The sequence below is a fragment of the Aspergillus aculeatinus genome, assembly GCF_003184765.1.
Source record: "Aspergillus aculeatinus CBS 121060 unplaced genomic scaffold BO66scaffold_3, whole genome shotgun sequence".
Lineage (NCBI taxonomy): Eukaryota > Fungi > Ascomycota > Eurotiomycetes > Eurotiales > Aspergillaceae > Aspergillus > Aspergillus aculeatinus.
The window spans coordinates 652,519-667,926 of record NW_020291472.1 but is presented as its reverse complement, the minus strand read 5'-3'; the positions used below and the strand labels follow the sequence as shown (position 1 = coordinate 667,926).

The 15,408-nt window shown below is 52.7% G+C and overlaps 8 protein-coding genes across 8 annotated transcripts; 4 read left to right on the top strand and 4 right to left on the bottom strand.

Moving 5' to 3' along the window:
- The first annotated feature begins 23 nt into the window (after positions 1-23).
- On the top strand, positions 24-2,338 carry BO66DRAFT_365016 (putative RSC complex subunit Sfh1). The gene is made up of 4 exons (XM_025645194.1): positions 24-615; positions 728-1,894; positions 1,968-2,052; positions 2,120-2,338. Exons 1-4 carry the CDS (start codon positions 248-250, stop codon positions 2,216-2,218), a joined length of 1,719 nt encoding a protein of 572 aa, XP_025508459.1. The 5' UTR covers positions 24-247; the 3' UTR covers positions 2,219-2,338.
- Positions 2,339-2,422: 84 nt separating this feature from the next.
- BO66DRAFT_407980 (uncharacterized protein) lies at positions 2,423-5,076 on the bottom strand (the record flags this gene model as incomplete). The annotated part of the gene is made up of 4 exons (XM_025649090.1): positions 2,423-3,614; positions 4,253-4,509; positions 4,570-4,811; positions 4,890-5,076. The coding sequence occupies 4 exons, from the start codon at positions 5,074-5,076 to the stop codon at positions 2,423-2,425; spliced, it is 1,878 nt and encodes a 625-aa protein (XP_025508458.1).
- A 1,433-nt stretch (positions 5,077-6,509) lies between these two features.
- Positions 6,510-6,859, top strand: BO66DRAFT_434421 (4F5 domain protein; the record flags this gene model as incomplete). The annotated part of the gene is made up of 3 exons (XM_025650775.1): positions 6,510-6,572; positions 6,633-6,717; positions 6,810-6,859. The coding sequence occupies 3 exons, from the start codon at positions 6,510-6,512 to the stop codon at positions 6,857-6,859; spliced, it is 198 nt and encodes a 65-aa protein (XP_025508457.1).
- Positions 6,860-7,118: 259 nt separating this feature from the next.
- Positions 7,119-8,588, bottom strand: BO66DRAFT_467901 (uncharacterized protein). Its single transcript, XM_025652608.1, has one exon. The coding sequence runs from the start codon at positions 8,467-8,469 to the stop codon at positions 7,360-7,362; it is 1,110 nt and encodes a 369-aa protein (XP_025508456.1). The 5' UTR covers positions 8,470-8,588; the 3' UTR covers positions 7,119-7,359.
- Positions 8,589-8,667: 79 nt separating this feature from the next.
- BO66DRAFT_388103 (guided entry of tail-anchored proteins factor 1) lies at positions 8,668-9,919 on the top strand. Its single transcript, XM_025646471.1, has 3 exons — positions 8,668-8,984; positions 9,080-9,266; positions 9,447-9,919. The coding sequence occupies exons 1-3, from the start codon at positions 8,898-8,900 to the stop codon at positions 9,782-9,784; spliced, it is 612 nt and encodes a 203-aa protein (XP_025508455.1). The 5' UTR covers positions 8,668-8,897; the 3' UTR covers positions 9,785-9,919.
- Positions 9,920-11,000: 1,081 nt separating this feature from the next.
- On the bottom strand, positions 11,001-12,607 carry BO66DRAFT_365002 (RNA-binding protein). Its single transcript, XM_025645193.1, has 3 exons — positions 12,518-12,607; positions 11,820-12,453; positions 11,001-11,762 (listed from the first exon to the last, which is right to left on the bottom strand). The coding sequence occupies exons 1-3, from the start codon at positions 12,549-12,551 to the stop codon at positions 11,045-11,047; spliced, it is 1,386 nt and encodes a 461-aa protein (XP_025508454.1). The 5' UTR covers positions 12,552-12,607; the 3' UTR covers positions 11,001-11,044.
- A 202-nt stretch (positions 12,608-12,809) lies between these two features.
- On the top strand, positions 12,810-13,513 carry BO66DRAFT_407976 (uncharacterized protein; the record flags this gene model as incomplete). The annotated part of the gene is made up of 4 exons (XM_025649089.1): positions 12,810-12,911; positions 12,970-13,146; positions 13,241-13,346; positions 13,407-13,513. The coding sequence occupies 4 exons, from the start codon at positions 12,810-12,812 to the stop codon at positions 13,511-13,513; spliced, it is 492 nt and encodes a 163-aa protein (XP_025508453.1).
- Positions 13,514-13,766: 253 nt separating this feature from the next.
- BO66DRAFT_388100 (uncharacterized protein) lies at positions 13,767-14,544 on the bottom strand. The gene is made up of 2 exons (XM_025646470.1): positions 14,259-14,544; positions 13,767-14,202 (listed from the first exon to the last, which is right to left on the bottom strand). Exons 1-2 carry the CDS (start codon positions 14,379-14,381, stop codon positions 13,906-13,908), a joined length of 420 nt encoding a protein of 139 aa, XP_025508452.1. The 5' UTR covers positions 14,382-14,544; the 3' UTR covers positions 13,767-13,905.
- Between the last annotated feature and the right edge of the window lie 864 nt (positions 14,545-15,408).

Here is a 15,408-nt window from a genome sequence, read left to right as displayed (position 1 = left end):
CGGAGGTCGACCGCGATCACCGTCTAGAGGCCCTTTAGCATCATTCCAATTCTAACGATTTCAATCTGTTCACTTTGTCGCGCAAACCAACTTGCTGGTGCGCATTCCTCTCTACTTGCGATCCTTGGTCTCCTTTCCATATCCACGATTTCCTACTGTTGTCAGTAGCAGTTGCTTCTTCCCTTCATCGCGTTCAAACATTGGTGAATCTGTTCGCCAGTCGACTTCTGCAGTGTCTGAAAGGGACATGTCTTTGACCAGCTATATGGCCAACATGTCCCCTCTCAGAGGCTATATCACATCTTATCCTCCACGTCTACGCCAATATGGAAACGCCTTACTTACTCCCGTAATCGCCCCGAGCCAGGCCGGTCCGGCGCCGCGAACCAAGCGAGGAACTGCGGCCATCAATTATGCAGAAGACGGCTTTGATGATGAGGACTTCGAAGACAGTGAAGGTCCTCGGCGTCCCACGGGGCTACGGAGTCTCCGACGAGAGGATTCAACTTTCGACAAGGTCCCCTTGGCGGAAAAACTGGGGAAAGAGGTACATGCTCCTGTGGAGGTTCAAGGGGTATTCCGTGACTGGATGATCAAGCGAATGTTGCGACCAGCGTATGTCCAAACCTCGCACCTTTCCGTTACCCAGCTAGCCCTATTGTTTGATTTGTGAAGATGTGTTTCTTTGCAAGCGCTAACTCTACGCTTCCCCTTGCGCCTCGTCCAGCTGTGCCGATCAATTACAGATCCAGGCGCAACTACCTCTCACCCTTATACCCATTCGAATTGACTTGGAGGTCCCAGCACATCAACCTCTCGAAGCGTTTCCCCAGCCGCGAACCATGCTCGATCCTGGAATCACAACCACACTGCCTGCATACAGAAAGCAGGACCCATTACCAGCCTACCGAATCAAGGATACTTTTCTTTGGAACCTCCATGAAGCTCTCGCCACCCCCGAAGAATTCGCAATCGGATTTGTTCGCGACATGGACTTACCCAACCCACAGGCGATGACGATGGCCATCAGCAACCAAATACGCCAACAATTGGAAGAATACGCCGGTGTTGCCCTGCATCCCTTGTTTCAAAGCGTACCAAGCAAACCAGCTGCTTTGCCGTCGGCCATATCAAGGGACGTGTCTGCTACACCCACTCTAACCTACGCCGCTACCCCCGACAGCAGAGCCAACCAGGTGACGGTGACGAAGGAACCGTTGATCAATGACAGTTTATTGAATCCCGACGACGCATACAGATGCATGATCAATCTGAACATCAACTTGCAGAACAAACTGTACACCGACAAATTCGAATGGTCACTCCTGCATCCTCCCGGCATGGCGGAGGAATTCGCTCGGATCACCTGCGCGGATCTAGGCCTCGGTGGAGAATGGGTCGGAACCATTGCCCATGGCATTTACGAGGCAGTACTCAAGCTGAAGAAAGAAGTGTGTGAAAGTGGCGGGCTGATCAGTAGCATGGGTGGCTACGGAAACGAGATTGACAACCAAGCGGCTAATGGGGCCGAGGCGGGCTGGCGATATGACCGTGAAGGACTGGGTGATGATTGGGAACCTAAGGTGGAAACACTGTCCAAGGAGGAAATTGAGAAGCGCGAGGGCGACCGTGAGCGGCAAATAAGACGTCTTCGGCGAGAGACTGCCAGATTCTCTTCAACGGCAGGCATCACCCCAGAGGCTTCTCGACAAGGAAGTGGCTATTTCGATGTCGACAGTGAAACTCCCTTGGGCAGAGGCGAGAGGAGCAAGCGCAAGAGGCGGTTCCGGAGTCTGAGCCCGGCTGGTAGGGGCGGAACGCCCGGAGGTCGAGGCACACCCGATACCGGGTCTGGTGCAGGCTACGGTGGAGGTGGTGGAACACTTTCGGAATGGTCTGTCGTCTCCCTCATCCTCATCATCTGCGATACCATTGTGGTTGCCATATCACTAACACCCAATCGGCAGGGAGCGACAAAATTGGCGGTGCACGAATTGCTTGGTATGGGGTACGGCAGTCTGGGCTGTACGAGACGGACCGACGGGCCCAAGGGTAAGCCAGATGCATCTACTCTATTGACTCTGATTGCGCACCCCAGCTGACCTGCATTGATTGCTAGACGCTCTGTCACAATTGTGGGTTGCTGTACGAACGGGATAAGATTGCGCCGGAGTGGTCAAGGGATCTACATCGTCATGATATGCCAATTGGACGGTAGTATCTGGGGGGGTTTTTTTTTTTAGCATGAGGTGAATATGACAGAATCAGTGCAGAGAGACGAATCACCTGACGGGGGATGAATTCATGATGAGGAACAGATTAATATATCTAATATAACAAAGAGCATAAAAAACTCTGGCGAACCAACTTGTCCATATTTGACCACGCACAAGAATTCCCACCAAGGCAACCCAGTCCCCCTCTACTGACCCGCACCATCCAGCCCCTTGGTGATGGTATTTACATACTCTGCAGCGTCCATCCCCAACTTGGCCAGGTCCACCCCGCCCTGCCCAGCCATGGCGCGCGACATGGCACGGACCACTTCCTCTTCCTCCCAGATCGAGGCTGGTGCCGCCGACGAGGCAGCCGGCGCGCCCGGCGCATCTTCCCTCACCACCTGCCGCGCCCCCTCCCGGAGCGCCGCCGGGTTGTCCACATCCAGCGCGACCACCGTCCGCCAGTAGGCATCATCGCGATCCTTGAGCACCCTGTCGCGCACCACCGTGTTGCGGGTGACGCTCAGGGCGTGCAGCTTGGAGGTGGCGCCGCCGAGCGCGGACAGCGCGGTCGACACGAGCTGGCCGACCTGCTCGGCCTGGGACGGCGGCGCGTAGAAGAACCGGCGGGTGGCGGAGAGGTAGATCAGCAGGGCGGCGATGCCATCCACGACGGCGAGGGCCAGGGGCCGCAGCAGACCCAGCTGGTAATAGGCGGCGGGGGGCACGGTGACGGCCCCGGCGCGCACGGCGGCGGGCCCCGTCTGCACGGGGTCGTAGCCGAAGGCCAGGTACAGGTCCAGCAGGGCCAGGGCGCCGCCGGCGAGCGTGAAGGTGTTGCGCCATCGGCTGGCGTCCGGGCCCGTGAGGGGCCGGGCGGTGACGGCGCCCAGGAGGGCCATGTGGCCCAGATGCGGGAGCAGCACGTGCCACGGCAGGTAGTAGAGGATGTAGGTGGTCGGGTGGTCGAGCGAGCAGAACTGGCAGCGGGCCAGGGCGTCCGGGCCGAAGCGGAGGTAGAGCTTGCGCGCCGGCAGCGAGGTGAGCCGGGCTTTGAGGAGGAGGTCGGTCGCGGTCAGGGTGTTGGCGGGCCGCAGGCGGGCCAGCCGCGCGAACAGTACGTCGCTCGCGGTGTTGATGCGCGAGTGCGTGAGCGTGAAGATGCTCGGCGGCGGGGCCCGCGGGCTGAAGGGGAGGCTGAGCAGGAGGAAGAAGGTGATGGCGAAGAAGAGGAGGTTCAGGGCGCGCGCGGCATCGTGCGGCACGGGGCGAGGAGGGGGCCTGGTCGCTATCGACACGCGCAGGCTGCGGTACAGATTGATGGCTCGCGGGATTATGATGGGCGCAAAGAAGATGAGGAATGACTTGATGCTGTTGTGGCCGGAATTCGGGTTACTGGATTGTTTGACAATATGAAAGGGGAGGGAAGTGATACATACGTTGCAAACGAGATCCCGAGCTCAACCATCTTGTCGATGTCTTCTGTGGCTGTTGTCGCATCGAGCGGACAATCACTTGCTCTCTTTCTTTTAAAGCAGATGCGATGCAGTGCGGTGTTCCAGGTGGCCTTAAAGTGAAAGTGCCTGGCTGGAGGCGATCAGATCGCCCGCCGGCGCCAAGCGGTAGTGCCTGCGATCCGCCAATCAAGAGGGACCGCTAACTATAGAGTGTAAATAATAAACACTGGCAGGGCTGCGAAGTTTACTTGCTATCATGGTTCGGTACGGAGGATATTTGAGTGCTATACTTACGGCGATTAATAATGGCTTCCTACTTCGATACTGCATACATAAATCTTTAAGGTTCTGATAAGAAGAAAAAAAAATGAAGTGGAATTGGATATCTCTTAGCCGCTACATGTACCAACGCCATTGTGTATGCTCCGCTCAACCAGAAAGTACCGATCTCCTACTGCCAACAAGTTATCCTACCTAGTAGCCGATGCAGTGTGCTATATGCGTCCCCCTTGCATTGCTGGATGATGCGAAAGGTCTGGGATTGTGACTCCAGCCGAGTCTCGCGAATATTTGGACGATGCCGCGTCGCTGATATTCATCGGATTAAGTGGCGAGGAAATCTTGAGTGGAAAGCGAGTGCTGTTCCGCTGAGACATGTGTCTCCGCACTGAGCTCTGCGGGCTGTATGTTGGCAGAGATTCCTCCCGCTTCATGCTCAGCTGGAATGACCGTTGGCTTCCAGCTCGCGATACCACTTTCTGGGGCGCCACTGCTCCATAGAGGCGAACATGTCGTGCACTGACACCGATGTCGCGGTCAGAGAACACGAAGCTCTATCATGTATGGAATTGTTAGCAGCTATGTCAGACTCAGGGTTACTGGAGTCGGCTTACCGCAGCCACGTTGACCACGCTCATGATCATGGATAATATACCAGCGGAGAGGACGAGGCGCCAAAACGGCATGCCCAGTGACTCCTGACTTGTCGCCTTCGTGTTGAGGTCGCCCAACACACCCACTCCCAGTACCAGCATTGCGATTGCCAAGGTAATGAAGCCCGACTCCTGCCCTAGTAAAGGCCAATTGCGGTCAAAGTAGGCGCGCAAGATGGGGAGCTCGGAAATGATGAGGAAGACTGGTCACCGTGCAAATTAGCAACTTTGCGTTCAAAAACAATGCAATAACGGAAATAGAATCGAGACCAAGTACTTACTGCTGACTCCGGCCGTAGCTACACGAGAGACTGCCTCGAAGAAGAAAAAGCTGGTCAACAGCGAGATCTTCACCAGCATCACCGCACTAGCAGCGATGATGTCAAGAAAGACGATTATATTGATGACGCGAATGGCATTGAGAATCACATATCCTGGGCCCGCCAAGGACTCTTGCAGTGAGGCCATCATGATCTGGTCAAATGTCAAGAAAAGAAGATAAATCTCAGGCTCTAGCCGAGAAGCTTGATCAAGTCTGTGCCAGCCAAGTGTGCATGAATTATGTATGGGTGTTATAGTCTTCTCCAAAAGCGAAACTGGAACCACTGAGAAGAAAAGATACTTGAACGAGAAAGCCAAGTCAAGGGAAGAAAGGAAATAAAGACTGGGCCCGCAGCCGGAGATTATCTGATGGGAGTCAGTTGGAAGAAAGAGAGGAGGACCACGAGGTCGACGAGGGTGTTAAAGAGAGCCAGAAGTCTCTGGCTGGAGATCTGACGGTGTCGGTAGTGACTGCTTGGTGTTATGGGTAGCTCAGCCCTGAGACAGGCAGGTATAGGGCAACCATTGAATGAGGCTTCCATAAGGAGGGCAACAAAGACAATAATAGACACAATGGGTGAAGGACGGGGAACCCTGAAACACTCTCACAAAGCCTTTGGAAAGATCAGAGCCACTCATCTCAATCATTTGGATTTCTTCTTGCTTATTTGGGTGGGAATTGGCGCCTAATCGAATGAATTGGATCTGTTCACGCTCTTCGTGGAGGAGGGGCCTTCCTTGTGCGGCTTTGGGCGTCCAAAGGAGTCCGACCCCCAGCGCTTATGGTGCTGATATGGAATGAGAAGAAAGCTTTCATGTTGTTATGTGCGGCTGTAGACAGCCCCTTGGGTGAGGATGGCGCTTCTAATCGGTGGAGGATTGGATGGTCAGTCAGATAGGATGGCGCTCTCGAGGTGAGGTCTTGAAACGAGCTATGTATAAGCCAATGAATGGGGTTGATGAATTAAGCGCCCACCCTGCAGAAACTTGTTAAATTGTTAATAAGACACTCCGGAAGGTTAACTGGTTCCCTCCTTTTATAGAATTGAGCACTACTATGCACGTGTGATGAATGATCAAAGTTGGTTGATGTATTAATGGGTAGTTGCAGCTTTCATGCTTCTTCGAGTCTGACCGCCAAGGAGCAGTGCCCCAGCCATCTGTCATATTTATGTACAGATACACACCAGAAGGGCATTGGAGAGAACGAAAGTGATGATCCGGTGGAAGTAATCAGAGGTACTCCGTACCCACCAAGTCCTTCCCAGGCAAAGAAGTGTTCTTGGACAAAAAAGACCGGGGAAAAAGACTGGGGCGGAGGCTCGGCCGGCAGGCCGCAGCAACTCCGTAAAACGAGGGGCGTGGAGAGGCAGAGAGAGAGAGAGAAAGAGAACCTTCCATACAACTTGAAAAAGAGGAAAACTTTTCCTTCCACAAGGCAAAGCCACCCTCCTGTTTCTTCGACACCCCAACCAACAGAACCGTACTGTTGGCAGCCCGCTGCATTTTTCTTTCTTTTCTTTTCTGTCTTTCTTTTAAAGTGATACACGGCTTGAATTCATCCGATCGATATCATCACCATGACTCGTGGCAACCAGAGAGATCGCGATCGCGCGAAGAACAACAAGGAGCAGTCCAAGAAGGTGAGCGTCTTTCCACTGCATGAGTGTATCGTCTCTGAAACTAACAAAATCTCTTTCTAGAAATCCAAGAACGAGCTTACTGGTACGGAGTTCCAGCGGAAGAAGGAGAGCGATGCTGCCAAAATGCAGGCCAAGCAGAAAGCAGGTAAGATAATTTCAACCGACCCCTGACAGAGAATGTCGGCCTCCAGATCCTTTGCACTCGATCCCACTGACGCATTCTACTTCGTTTTACAGCCGATGAGCGCCGAGCAGCCGAAGCACTTGCAGCGGCGAAGAAAAAATAAAACTTCCCCCATTCTCCTCGATAGAACTCTCCCGGTTTTGTCCTCCCAGCCTGTCCGCCACTTCGTCGCCTCGCAGTCCGGGCACCGAGTACCTCTCTATATATCCTTCCCAGATCATGCTTTTTGACAACCCTGTTTTGGCTATAACTCTTCGGGTCCGTGCACAATTCATGAGTTGGTCTGCCTGTGAGGCGCACGGCTATGATAGATCGCTTGCGACTATTTCGCACGGCCTCGGGCTTTTTCAACGTGATATGGAGACAACAGTATTCGTTTGGAAGCATGTTATGAGGACATGATAGCTAGCGAGGATTTCATTTAAGTTGGTCACATTTAGCGTTTTCAAGAGGCTACCGCACAAGTCATGCAACATCCTCATGGTCCACATGTATAGGTGTATGATGCGACGAGGTATGCATACTCCATGTCCAAGAGCACGCACGACCCGTTGTTGGAGCCTACAACCCCGCGCCTCTCTATCTGAACGGCTGACCATTGTCCTAATTGACCACTGGGCCAGCAGCCCAGACAGCCCTGGCCCAATCCAGCCAGACCTTCCAACCACCATTCGACCTCGTTCTTGGTAGCGGATGTTTCGCCAACGCATCCCACTGAGACGCCCATTGCCCATCCTTAGTCAAACAATCGCCATCTAAGTTGATTGACGCTGAGTACACAAATATCCACAGACTCTCGCCCTCCCAACCGATATCCAGGGCGAACTGTATCACCTGACGCACTGCGTCACTGCGGATCTCATATTGGGGGATTCTTTCGAGTAAGAACTCAGTAAACGCCCATCCAGATATGTCGGCAGGGTGGGCTATACACCACTGCAGGGCTTTCTGTATCATAGATTCAGCCAGTAGCGTAGAGGCATCTTGACCACCATCACCTGTACCCGACGCGGCACCAACGACCTCCCTTAAATAAGTAAAGGCGTAGTAATTCCGAGGGTGGAGTTCTCCAGCCCGAAGGACTATGGCCAGCTCGTCATTCAAAATCCCTAGGATCACTTCGTGCGAGAGCTCATCCAGCTGCTTCAAGGGCCGCCGTTGAAGGCGCATCAAGCGAGCCAGGAGCCACAAGCGATAATTCCACAATGTCGGGGATTTGGTGTGTCGATGCAATGGAGAGCAGAGGAAGGTCTTGGTCAACGAGAGTTCCTTGCTCAAAGCATCGATGAGCGACCGATGACGCTCATTGTCAGAATCAGCGGGATCGTGGCGTTGGAGAGAAGCAGTTAGGCGTCTTCTGCGCCAGTTGCATGCCGTCAAATGCTCGCAGTCAAAAAGGAGAATGATCTCTGTGGACACAAGGAGGAGTTCATCCGAAGGGGAATTCCAGTGCCCGGGTTGGGGGGGAATGTTCTCATGTCCAAGCCCATCGAGGGACTTCCCGTTCAAAGCGCCGAAGAAACTGCGTCTTGCTGTGACGAAAGCTTGGACTAGGTACTTCTTGGTGATGCCAACCGAGGTACCATCCTGTAGGAGGGGACCTAGACCAGGAGGAAGTATCTCGATCTCGAGAACCTCGTTGTTTTGGTATCTAGCTGAAAGGATCCGGGCGAGGTCATGAAATGCGGCTTCATGATTTGAAGGAGGGGACATTGGGCATCATCCAGCCTACTGCATAGCGGCCATCAAAAGAAAGAGAAAGCCCGTAGTCTTCCACCAGTCGGTACGCAGCAGAAAGTACTAGGTAGGTACCTTGGGTGATTGAAGAGTCGATGTGTATGGACCGGAGACTGAAGAAACGCCGCAGCCGACGGGCGGGTTGAGAAACGTGACAACGTCATTCCGATTTCCCTTCCGCAGGCTTGAGGGTCAACTTTTGTTCTCGATCTGCTTCTGTGTGTCTCTGGACCTTGTTGGCTACATCTCTCTGACTTATCATTTACGACCCGAATCCGGTTGGAAATCTGCGCCGCATTGCATACGCGCACTCAACACGGTCGCAGTTTTGTGGGCTTGCTGTCCATTTTCCACCGAGACTTCCCCTCTACTCCATTGTCAACAACCATAACACCCGATCCATCATGTTGCCTCTTGTGGGGATTGTGCTTTTCGTTCACATTGCCATCTACCTTGTGAACACCGTCGGTGCGACCACGATTGACAACCTAGTACGTTGAGCCCGGGAATTACCCTTAAATGGTTCCCTTGAATACGATCCACCTATACGAGAACATATGTCCTAAAATGATATGATTACGTCTAGTTATGGCTTCTCTACCTGAGACTCCCGACCCCAACATCTAGGAAGTTCCGCGAGCAGAACCGTCTGAAGCGCGAAGTTGTCCAACTGAAACGGGACATGAACAACACCAGCTCGCAAGACGAGTTTGCGAAATGGGCCAAGCTACGAAGACGACACGACAAAACGATGGAGGAATATGAAGCCATGAGTACGTTCTCCGAGCAAAATCGCCTACCATTTTCTTCCTCTTCCTCTTCCTCTTCTTCTTCTTCTTCTGCAGTGTCGTAGGAGAGCCATGGAGGGGAGTGATGCACGCACCCACGCACCCCCGCAAGCTATTTGCGAAGCCCTTAAGCTGACACATTTATGTCTTTACCAACCAATTCAGATAAGGAGCTCGCCTCGCAGAAATCATCTTTCGATTGGGGCGTGAAAGCCGTCCGCTGGGTCGGTACAAGTGGCCTCAAGTTCTTCCTGCAATTCTGGTACTCGAAAACGCCCGTCTTCATGCTGCCGGAGGGTTGGGTCCCGTACTACGTGGCCTGGATTCTGTCGTTCCCCCGCGCGCCTTTCGGGTCCGTGAGCATCCAGGTTTGGAGTAATGTTTGTGCCACGGCGATCACCACTCTGGCCGAGATTGTTACGGCATTGCTGTTGCAAACGGATAACGGAGCGGCGGAGCCTGTTCCTGCTGGTGCTAGTGCCGAGGAGAAGAAAGGGCAATGAAGGACACGAAGACGACGGGGGAGAAAGGGGTTGTTTGAAGCGAGACTACTGGATGAGCAAAAAGAACAATTGTATAAAATAGAATGACGGTGATGATAATGGCTCTCATTATTTCTCTCATTTGGCAAATATTGGACTCGAATTCGAGTGCATCTTCATGATCTTATGTGATTATTGTAAGAAAGTGAAAAAGCCAAAATGGATTAACTAAATGACGCGACAAGAATATCAAATGTTCATCAGATATGAAAACAATCGTTTATCGTCAATAACTCCTATACCGTAGTACGGAATCTCAGGGCTTGACTCTATGATTGGTATATCATCACACAAACAGAAAAAAAAAATGTGCAAGAGCCCGACTCCTTCGACAGAGCATCTGTGATCCTGCGTAATCACCGCTTTCCATAAGCTACAGACTCGTTGGAGAGAAAATGAAAAAAAGCATAGGTGAACTCCTCGCCTCAAGAATGAGCCCCATTGAGTTACCCACCACCAATCCCCAAAGGAGTTCGGTCGTGAGCAATCGCATGACTATCCAAACACGACGAAAGGCAACCCAGATCAAAGCCCCTCTCCAGCACAAGCCCGTACCGCCATTGTTTCCACCGAGAGAGGGTAGGACCTCTTCCGACGTCGGATACGAATGCGAGCACTGGGAGGGAACAGGGCAATAAGCCGCTATCGAATTGCTTCTATGGCGGCGCGTTTCCGCATTGCCTGACTGGGCCCACGAGGGACGATTTAAACAGTCAGGGTGTCCGGGGACTTTCCCAAAAGCTGGTTGAAGAGAATTCCCCGAGGGAATTTCTCTGTGTGTGAGCTTCGAATGCGATTCTTTGAGCGAGGAGTTGGAAGAAAGAAAGAGAGAAAAGAAAATCAAATGGTAGAAATGCCGTAGCTGCAAATTTATGCGAGGTTAGTCAGTGGGCCCGGCTAGGCTGTAACCAGCCTAGTGTGGGTCATGTGACTGTGGTGGGACATGGTGGCCTCAGGCGGCCAACTGGTCGGAGGTGAAACTGCGAATCACAAGATCGGTTTCAAACTGCTGGCTTGAGACCCTTGGAATACTCCTGAGTTTATATTGCATGCTGAGAAAGGCACTTGTGACTTGCATGGAGGTGAAGTAAATTTATAGATATTCCTCTATTCATGCCTAGCGAATAATACAATAACCATGTACAATTGAATCAATCAACTCCGAGCGATATTTTATGCGATGAACAACAGAACGATGAGATTTTAGATAGAATGAAAGAATCAAGCGGTAGCCTTGGCCTTGACCTTCTTGCCGGCCTTCTTAGCCTTCTTAGTGGCGGGTGAGGCTGCGGCTTCAGTCTTCTTCGTTGATGGCTTGGCGGTCTCTTGCACAGCAGGGGACTGAGCTGCCTTCTTCTCCTTCTTGTTGGTCTTCTTAGGGGTATCTTCAACGGCCTTCACTGCTTCGACCTCCTCGGTTTTAGGAGCCTCAATAGCCTTGGCAGGTTCCTCGGCTGTTGGCTCGTCGGCCTCGATAGCCTTGCGCTCTTGCACAGGGACTTCGTCGACGCTCTTCAGTTGAGGAAGCTCCAGATCGTATCCCAGAATGCTCTTCAGCTGCTCTGCCTTGGCCGCCCGTTTTTGCTGCTCCTTTTCGATGCGATCCGACCACTGCTCTCTCGTCTTGCCCTGCTCAAGTCGCCTCTTCTCGATCTTGTTCCACGGGGTTCGCTTGAACCGTCTGTTGGCGCCCTTCCAGATCTCAGGGTGCAGACGCTCCTGTGGAATAAATTTACATTTCAGGAGGTGTTTGTACAGGAGGTAGTTGTCCATGGTAGCCGCAGCGACCTTAGCATCGGATTCCGAATCGAACTCGATGAAAGCGTAATGCTTAGAGCGACCGGTGGTACGGTTACGGGAAAGACGCAGGCGGGTGACAGTACCGAATTGGTTGAAGTAGTCACGCATCTGGTGTTCGTAGAAACCGTGGGGAATACGTCTGAGAATAAGGCGGTTAGACGTGCGATGACAACAAGTAGCAGTATTTAGTACTCACCCAACATAGATCGTACCGGGCCCCTCTGACTGGCCGGCATTCTCTTGCTGCTTCCTCACCTTGCGCTGCGCCTTCTTCAAGTCGGGGATCTTGGGCAGGGGTTTACTCGGGTCGAAGCCCTCGTCGTCGGAGTCGGCCTCGTCACCGCTGCTCTCAAAGCCGCGGATCAGAGCAGTTGTGCGGTCATCCTCTTCACCCTCACTCTGGCTCACATCCGAGGCGGCAGACTCATCCTCATCCTCAGAATCTTCTTCCACAACAGGCTCGACCTTCTTGGGTTTGGTGTTCGCTTTGGCAGCTTTTCCTTTCGTGGCAGCGGCCGCGGTCCCATCTGACTTCTTTGACTTCTTGGTGCTGGGCTTTTCCTTGCTAGCCTTGACCTCGGTAGACTTTGCCTCTGGCTCACTCTCCTCGTTGTCACTGAGGAAGTCGGCGGCACGCTTACGGGGCTTGACCTGTCTAGCCGGCTCGCCGTTGACCTTCAGTTTCGACGAAGTTTCGGCCTTGACAGGTGCCTCGGTCTTCTTGGCCTTCTTGAGAGCCGGCTTGGGAGTTTCCTTAGGAGGTTGAGCAGGTTTGGCGTCGACCTTCTTGGTCTTCTTTGCGGGCGAGTCGGCGGCAACGGCGTTGGCAGCTGTCAGTGGTCAGTCGCAGGGAATCAATTAGCGCAACAAGCAGGGAAGAGAAAAATTACATACCCTTGCGCTTCTTGTCTTTCTTGTCCGGAGCCATCGTGTTGTGATCTGGCGTAGAAATGTAGGCTGGTGTTTGAAGCGCTACAATCGGCGGGCTTTGCGAAAAGGTGCGGGAAACTTTTTTTCTGCTCGCAATTTTTCCGCCGCCAAGCGGTGAGTTCGAGCCCGGCCGGCCGACCATCAGTGAATTTCACTCGGCGTGGCTGCCGCTGACTACTCCAGTCAGTCTATCTGTAGGGAGTCGGCCATCTTATCCTCATTTGTCCCCTCTCTTTGCTGCCTCTTATTCGATACCATGGGAAAGTCTAAGAATGCCAATCGGCCACTGACACAAGAAGAGATCTGGGATGATTCTGCGCTGGTCCAGAGTTGGGATGAAGCTGTCGAGGAATACAAAGTATGAGCTCCTCTGTTGGGGGGGCACGTGATCCAAATGCTAACGACGACCACGACAGCTCTATCACAGCATCCAGGCAAGAGGAGAGAATGTAGATGATGTACTGAGAGAGGCAGAGGCTGAAGCGGGCTCTCAGGATGTCTTACCGGCGCAAGAATCGGATGAAGCGGTTGATAGCATGGATCATGACGCCGAACCGCCGTCTGTAGTTGATGCAACTTCTGCTGAAGCAAAAGTCACTATCGGTTCTCAACAGGCCCCTACTCTTCAGACCTCGAAGGTAAGCCTAAAATCCCGTCTTCTGGGCTGCATATGCTCACTTCTTTCAGACAACAGGGCAGACATCCGCGGCTGCAAATCCAACAATTGCCCCCACTGGCCAAGGCTTCACTCCTGCAGGAGCAGTGCCTCCGCCTCATGCCGCTCTAGCACAAGGTAAGGCTCTTGTGGTACTCAAATCAGGGCCGGTAGCAAGATACTGACGCCGGCGAATAGTGCAAGATGAAGGCTTGAAGAATCTCATGATGGCCTGGTATTATGCTGGATACTATACCGGTCTCTATGAAGGGCAGCAGCGAGCAAATCAAAATCAAGGTTCCTGAACAAACCTGTGGCTTTACTGCATGGCGAACCATTTCACTACTATATACCCAAAGCTATCATGTTGCCCATGCATGGGTTGCAATCACGGAAATCGCCCATAAGCGAATGTTTGCCTATTGATTCGCACGGAGTATTTCTGCATAGCCGACATTTTCGTCTCATAGCACTGAATTCTTATTTCTTTTTGCGTACTAACTATCCTATCGAGTATTCTATGGATACCAACTCGCGCGACTAAACGAGCTCCACCAAGCAAACCCAAAACTAAGGTGGGAAAATTCACAATCATCATGCCTCATACATAGCACCGTAACAACAAAGACTTTAACACCAAAACTTGGGTTTCCCGGCAGTTGCCTATGCCGGCACCGGGGCGAGCACCCTCGGGGCATCACAGACCGGGGAGACCACCGCCGCTCAGCAGACCGCCGACAAGGGGTAATTTCGCAAAAGGGTTGTCGTTCACGATGTGAGTCTTGCTAGGCTTGGGAGACTGGGCGGCAGCGCTGGCAGCAGGAGTCGCCTCCGTGGGAGTAGTGGAAGAAGGACTCGTGTTCGCATCCTCCATCGGAGCGTTCTGGTTCTCAGTCTTGTCGGCGGTTGCGGAAGAGGCATCGTTGGAGTTGTCGTTCGCCTCTTGGGTTTCCTTGTATTTCTCAATCATCTCCTCCATCATCTTGGCGGCGGACTTGAGTCAGATATTAGCATACGCCGTCGAAGCCAAATCTAGGGCTGGATCTTTACCTCGATCCCCTGCATAGCGTAGTCGCTTTCATTGGCGACATCGTCGCGCTTGACAGGCATGGCGGACGCCATCAAGGCCATGAAAAGGCAGAGCACAAGGACGGAGAGGCTGAAGCGGGCCATTGCGATTTGCTAAGATAAAAAAAATATTGGGGGTTTGAAAGTTAAAGAGTGGACAGGCGTACTAGACGAGGCGATCTATAGCCAAGGTTGACAAACAATGAATTGGAAAGGAAAGAAGAACGAGAGAAAGACCTCCGATCGATGACTGTAAAACTGAATCCGAACACCTGCCTGGTTTTCTACAGGGAGGAGAGATGAAGTCAAGCTTTATAACTGGCATCTTGCCAGGGCCTTCCAACTAGGAGTGAGGGCGATCATAGGGAGTGCGGCCACTCGCGCCTCCTCAAAGCATGGGAATTGAAGATCCGAGTTTCTATTGTCGCCCTCTCAAGACTCGACGCCCCTCCGTCCCCGTGCGACAATGCACCAGCACCTCGCGACAAGCCAGTCATGGTTCTGTACCTTGATTGCAGGAATGCAAGGGGCCGGCACACCCTCAGTAAGTTACCATTGATCCACGCCACCGCAGCCTCCTGCCGCCTTGGTTCAGCCAGGCACCGCGCCCTGTGAAGCTTATTATCAGTCAATTGAGTACGTACTGTACATTCCAAGCGGGATACTGATCCTGGCCATGATTGCCCTAGGAATTGCACGACATAACCACCTCCCTCGATCGAATCTTAAGGGATGGTTTTGTTCCACAAGGATGGCCCCGGTTGCTGACTCGCGCCGTAGCGCATACCTGATAATGGTTGCAACGCGCACCGCACCCTCTCTTCCCTCCGTCAGGGATGGCTGGCAGACTTCAGGTCTATATTGAACTGTTCTACAAGCTTGCATTCCGCCGGCGCGAGCCAACGGAACAGGACCACTTATAATAATTCTACGGGTTTGAATGTACCTCCCTGCTTTGACACGTACCGCCCCATTTCAGATTGACAGCGGACGCAACACGAGGGAGAAAGAAAGTTGGACAATAGAGTCCAGGGGGTTCAATTTTGGCACAAATTTGACCTCGAATATCATGGAGTATGACGGACGAGACTTCGAAAGTGCCTTTTGCAGTCTAGGCTACGTGTCGATATAT

Coding starts and splice junctions, on each gene's coding strand:
- BO66DRAFT_388103 (XM_025646471.1), top strand. CDS start 8,898: ATGTTGCCTCTTGTGGGGATTGTGCTTTTCGTTCACATTGCCATCTAC. Junction 8,985..9,079: donor CGACCACGATTGACAACCTA/GTACGTTGAGCC, acceptor GATTACGTCTAG/TTATGGCTTCTCTACCTGAG. Junction 9,267..9,446: donor GGAGGAATATGAAGCCATGA/GTACGTTCTCCG, acceptor CAACCAATTCAG/ATAAGGAGCTCGCCTCGCAG.
- BO66DRAFT_467901 (XM_025652608.1), bottom strand. CDS start 8,469: ATGTCCCCTCCTTCAAATCATGAAGCCGCATTTCATGACCTCGCCCGG.
- BO66DRAFT_365016 (XM_025645194.1), top strand. CDS start 248: ATGTCTTTGACCAGCTATATGGCCAACATGTCCCCTCTCAGAGGCTAT. Junction 1,895..1,967: donor GGTGGAACACTTTCGGAATG/GTCTGTCGTCTC, acceptor CCCAATCGGCAG/GGAGCGACAAAATTGGCGGT. Junction 2,053..2,119: donor ACGGACCGACGGGCCCAAGG/GTAAGCCAGATG, acceptor ATTGATTGCTAG/ACGCTCTGTCACAATTGTGG.
- BO66DRAFT_365002 (XM_025645193.1), bottom strand. CDS start 12,551: ATGGCTCCGGACAAGAAAGACAAGAAGCGCAAGG. Junction 12,454..12,517: donor GAAAGACAAGAAGCGCAAGG/GTATGTAATTTT, acceptor GACCACTGACAG/CTGCCAACGCCGTTGCCGCC. Junction 11,763..11,819: donor CCCGGTACGATCTATGTTGG/GTGAGTACTAAA, acceptor CCTTATTCTCAG/ACGTATTCCCCACGGTTTCT.
- BO66DRAFT_388100 (XM_025646470.1), bottom strand. CDS start 14,381: ATGGCCCGCTTCAGCCTCTCCGTCCTTGTGCTCTGCCTTTTCATGGCC. Junction 14,203..14,258: donor ACGCTATGCAGGGGATCGAG/GTAAAGATCCAG, acceptor ATCTGACTCAAG/TCCGCCGCCAAGATGATGGA.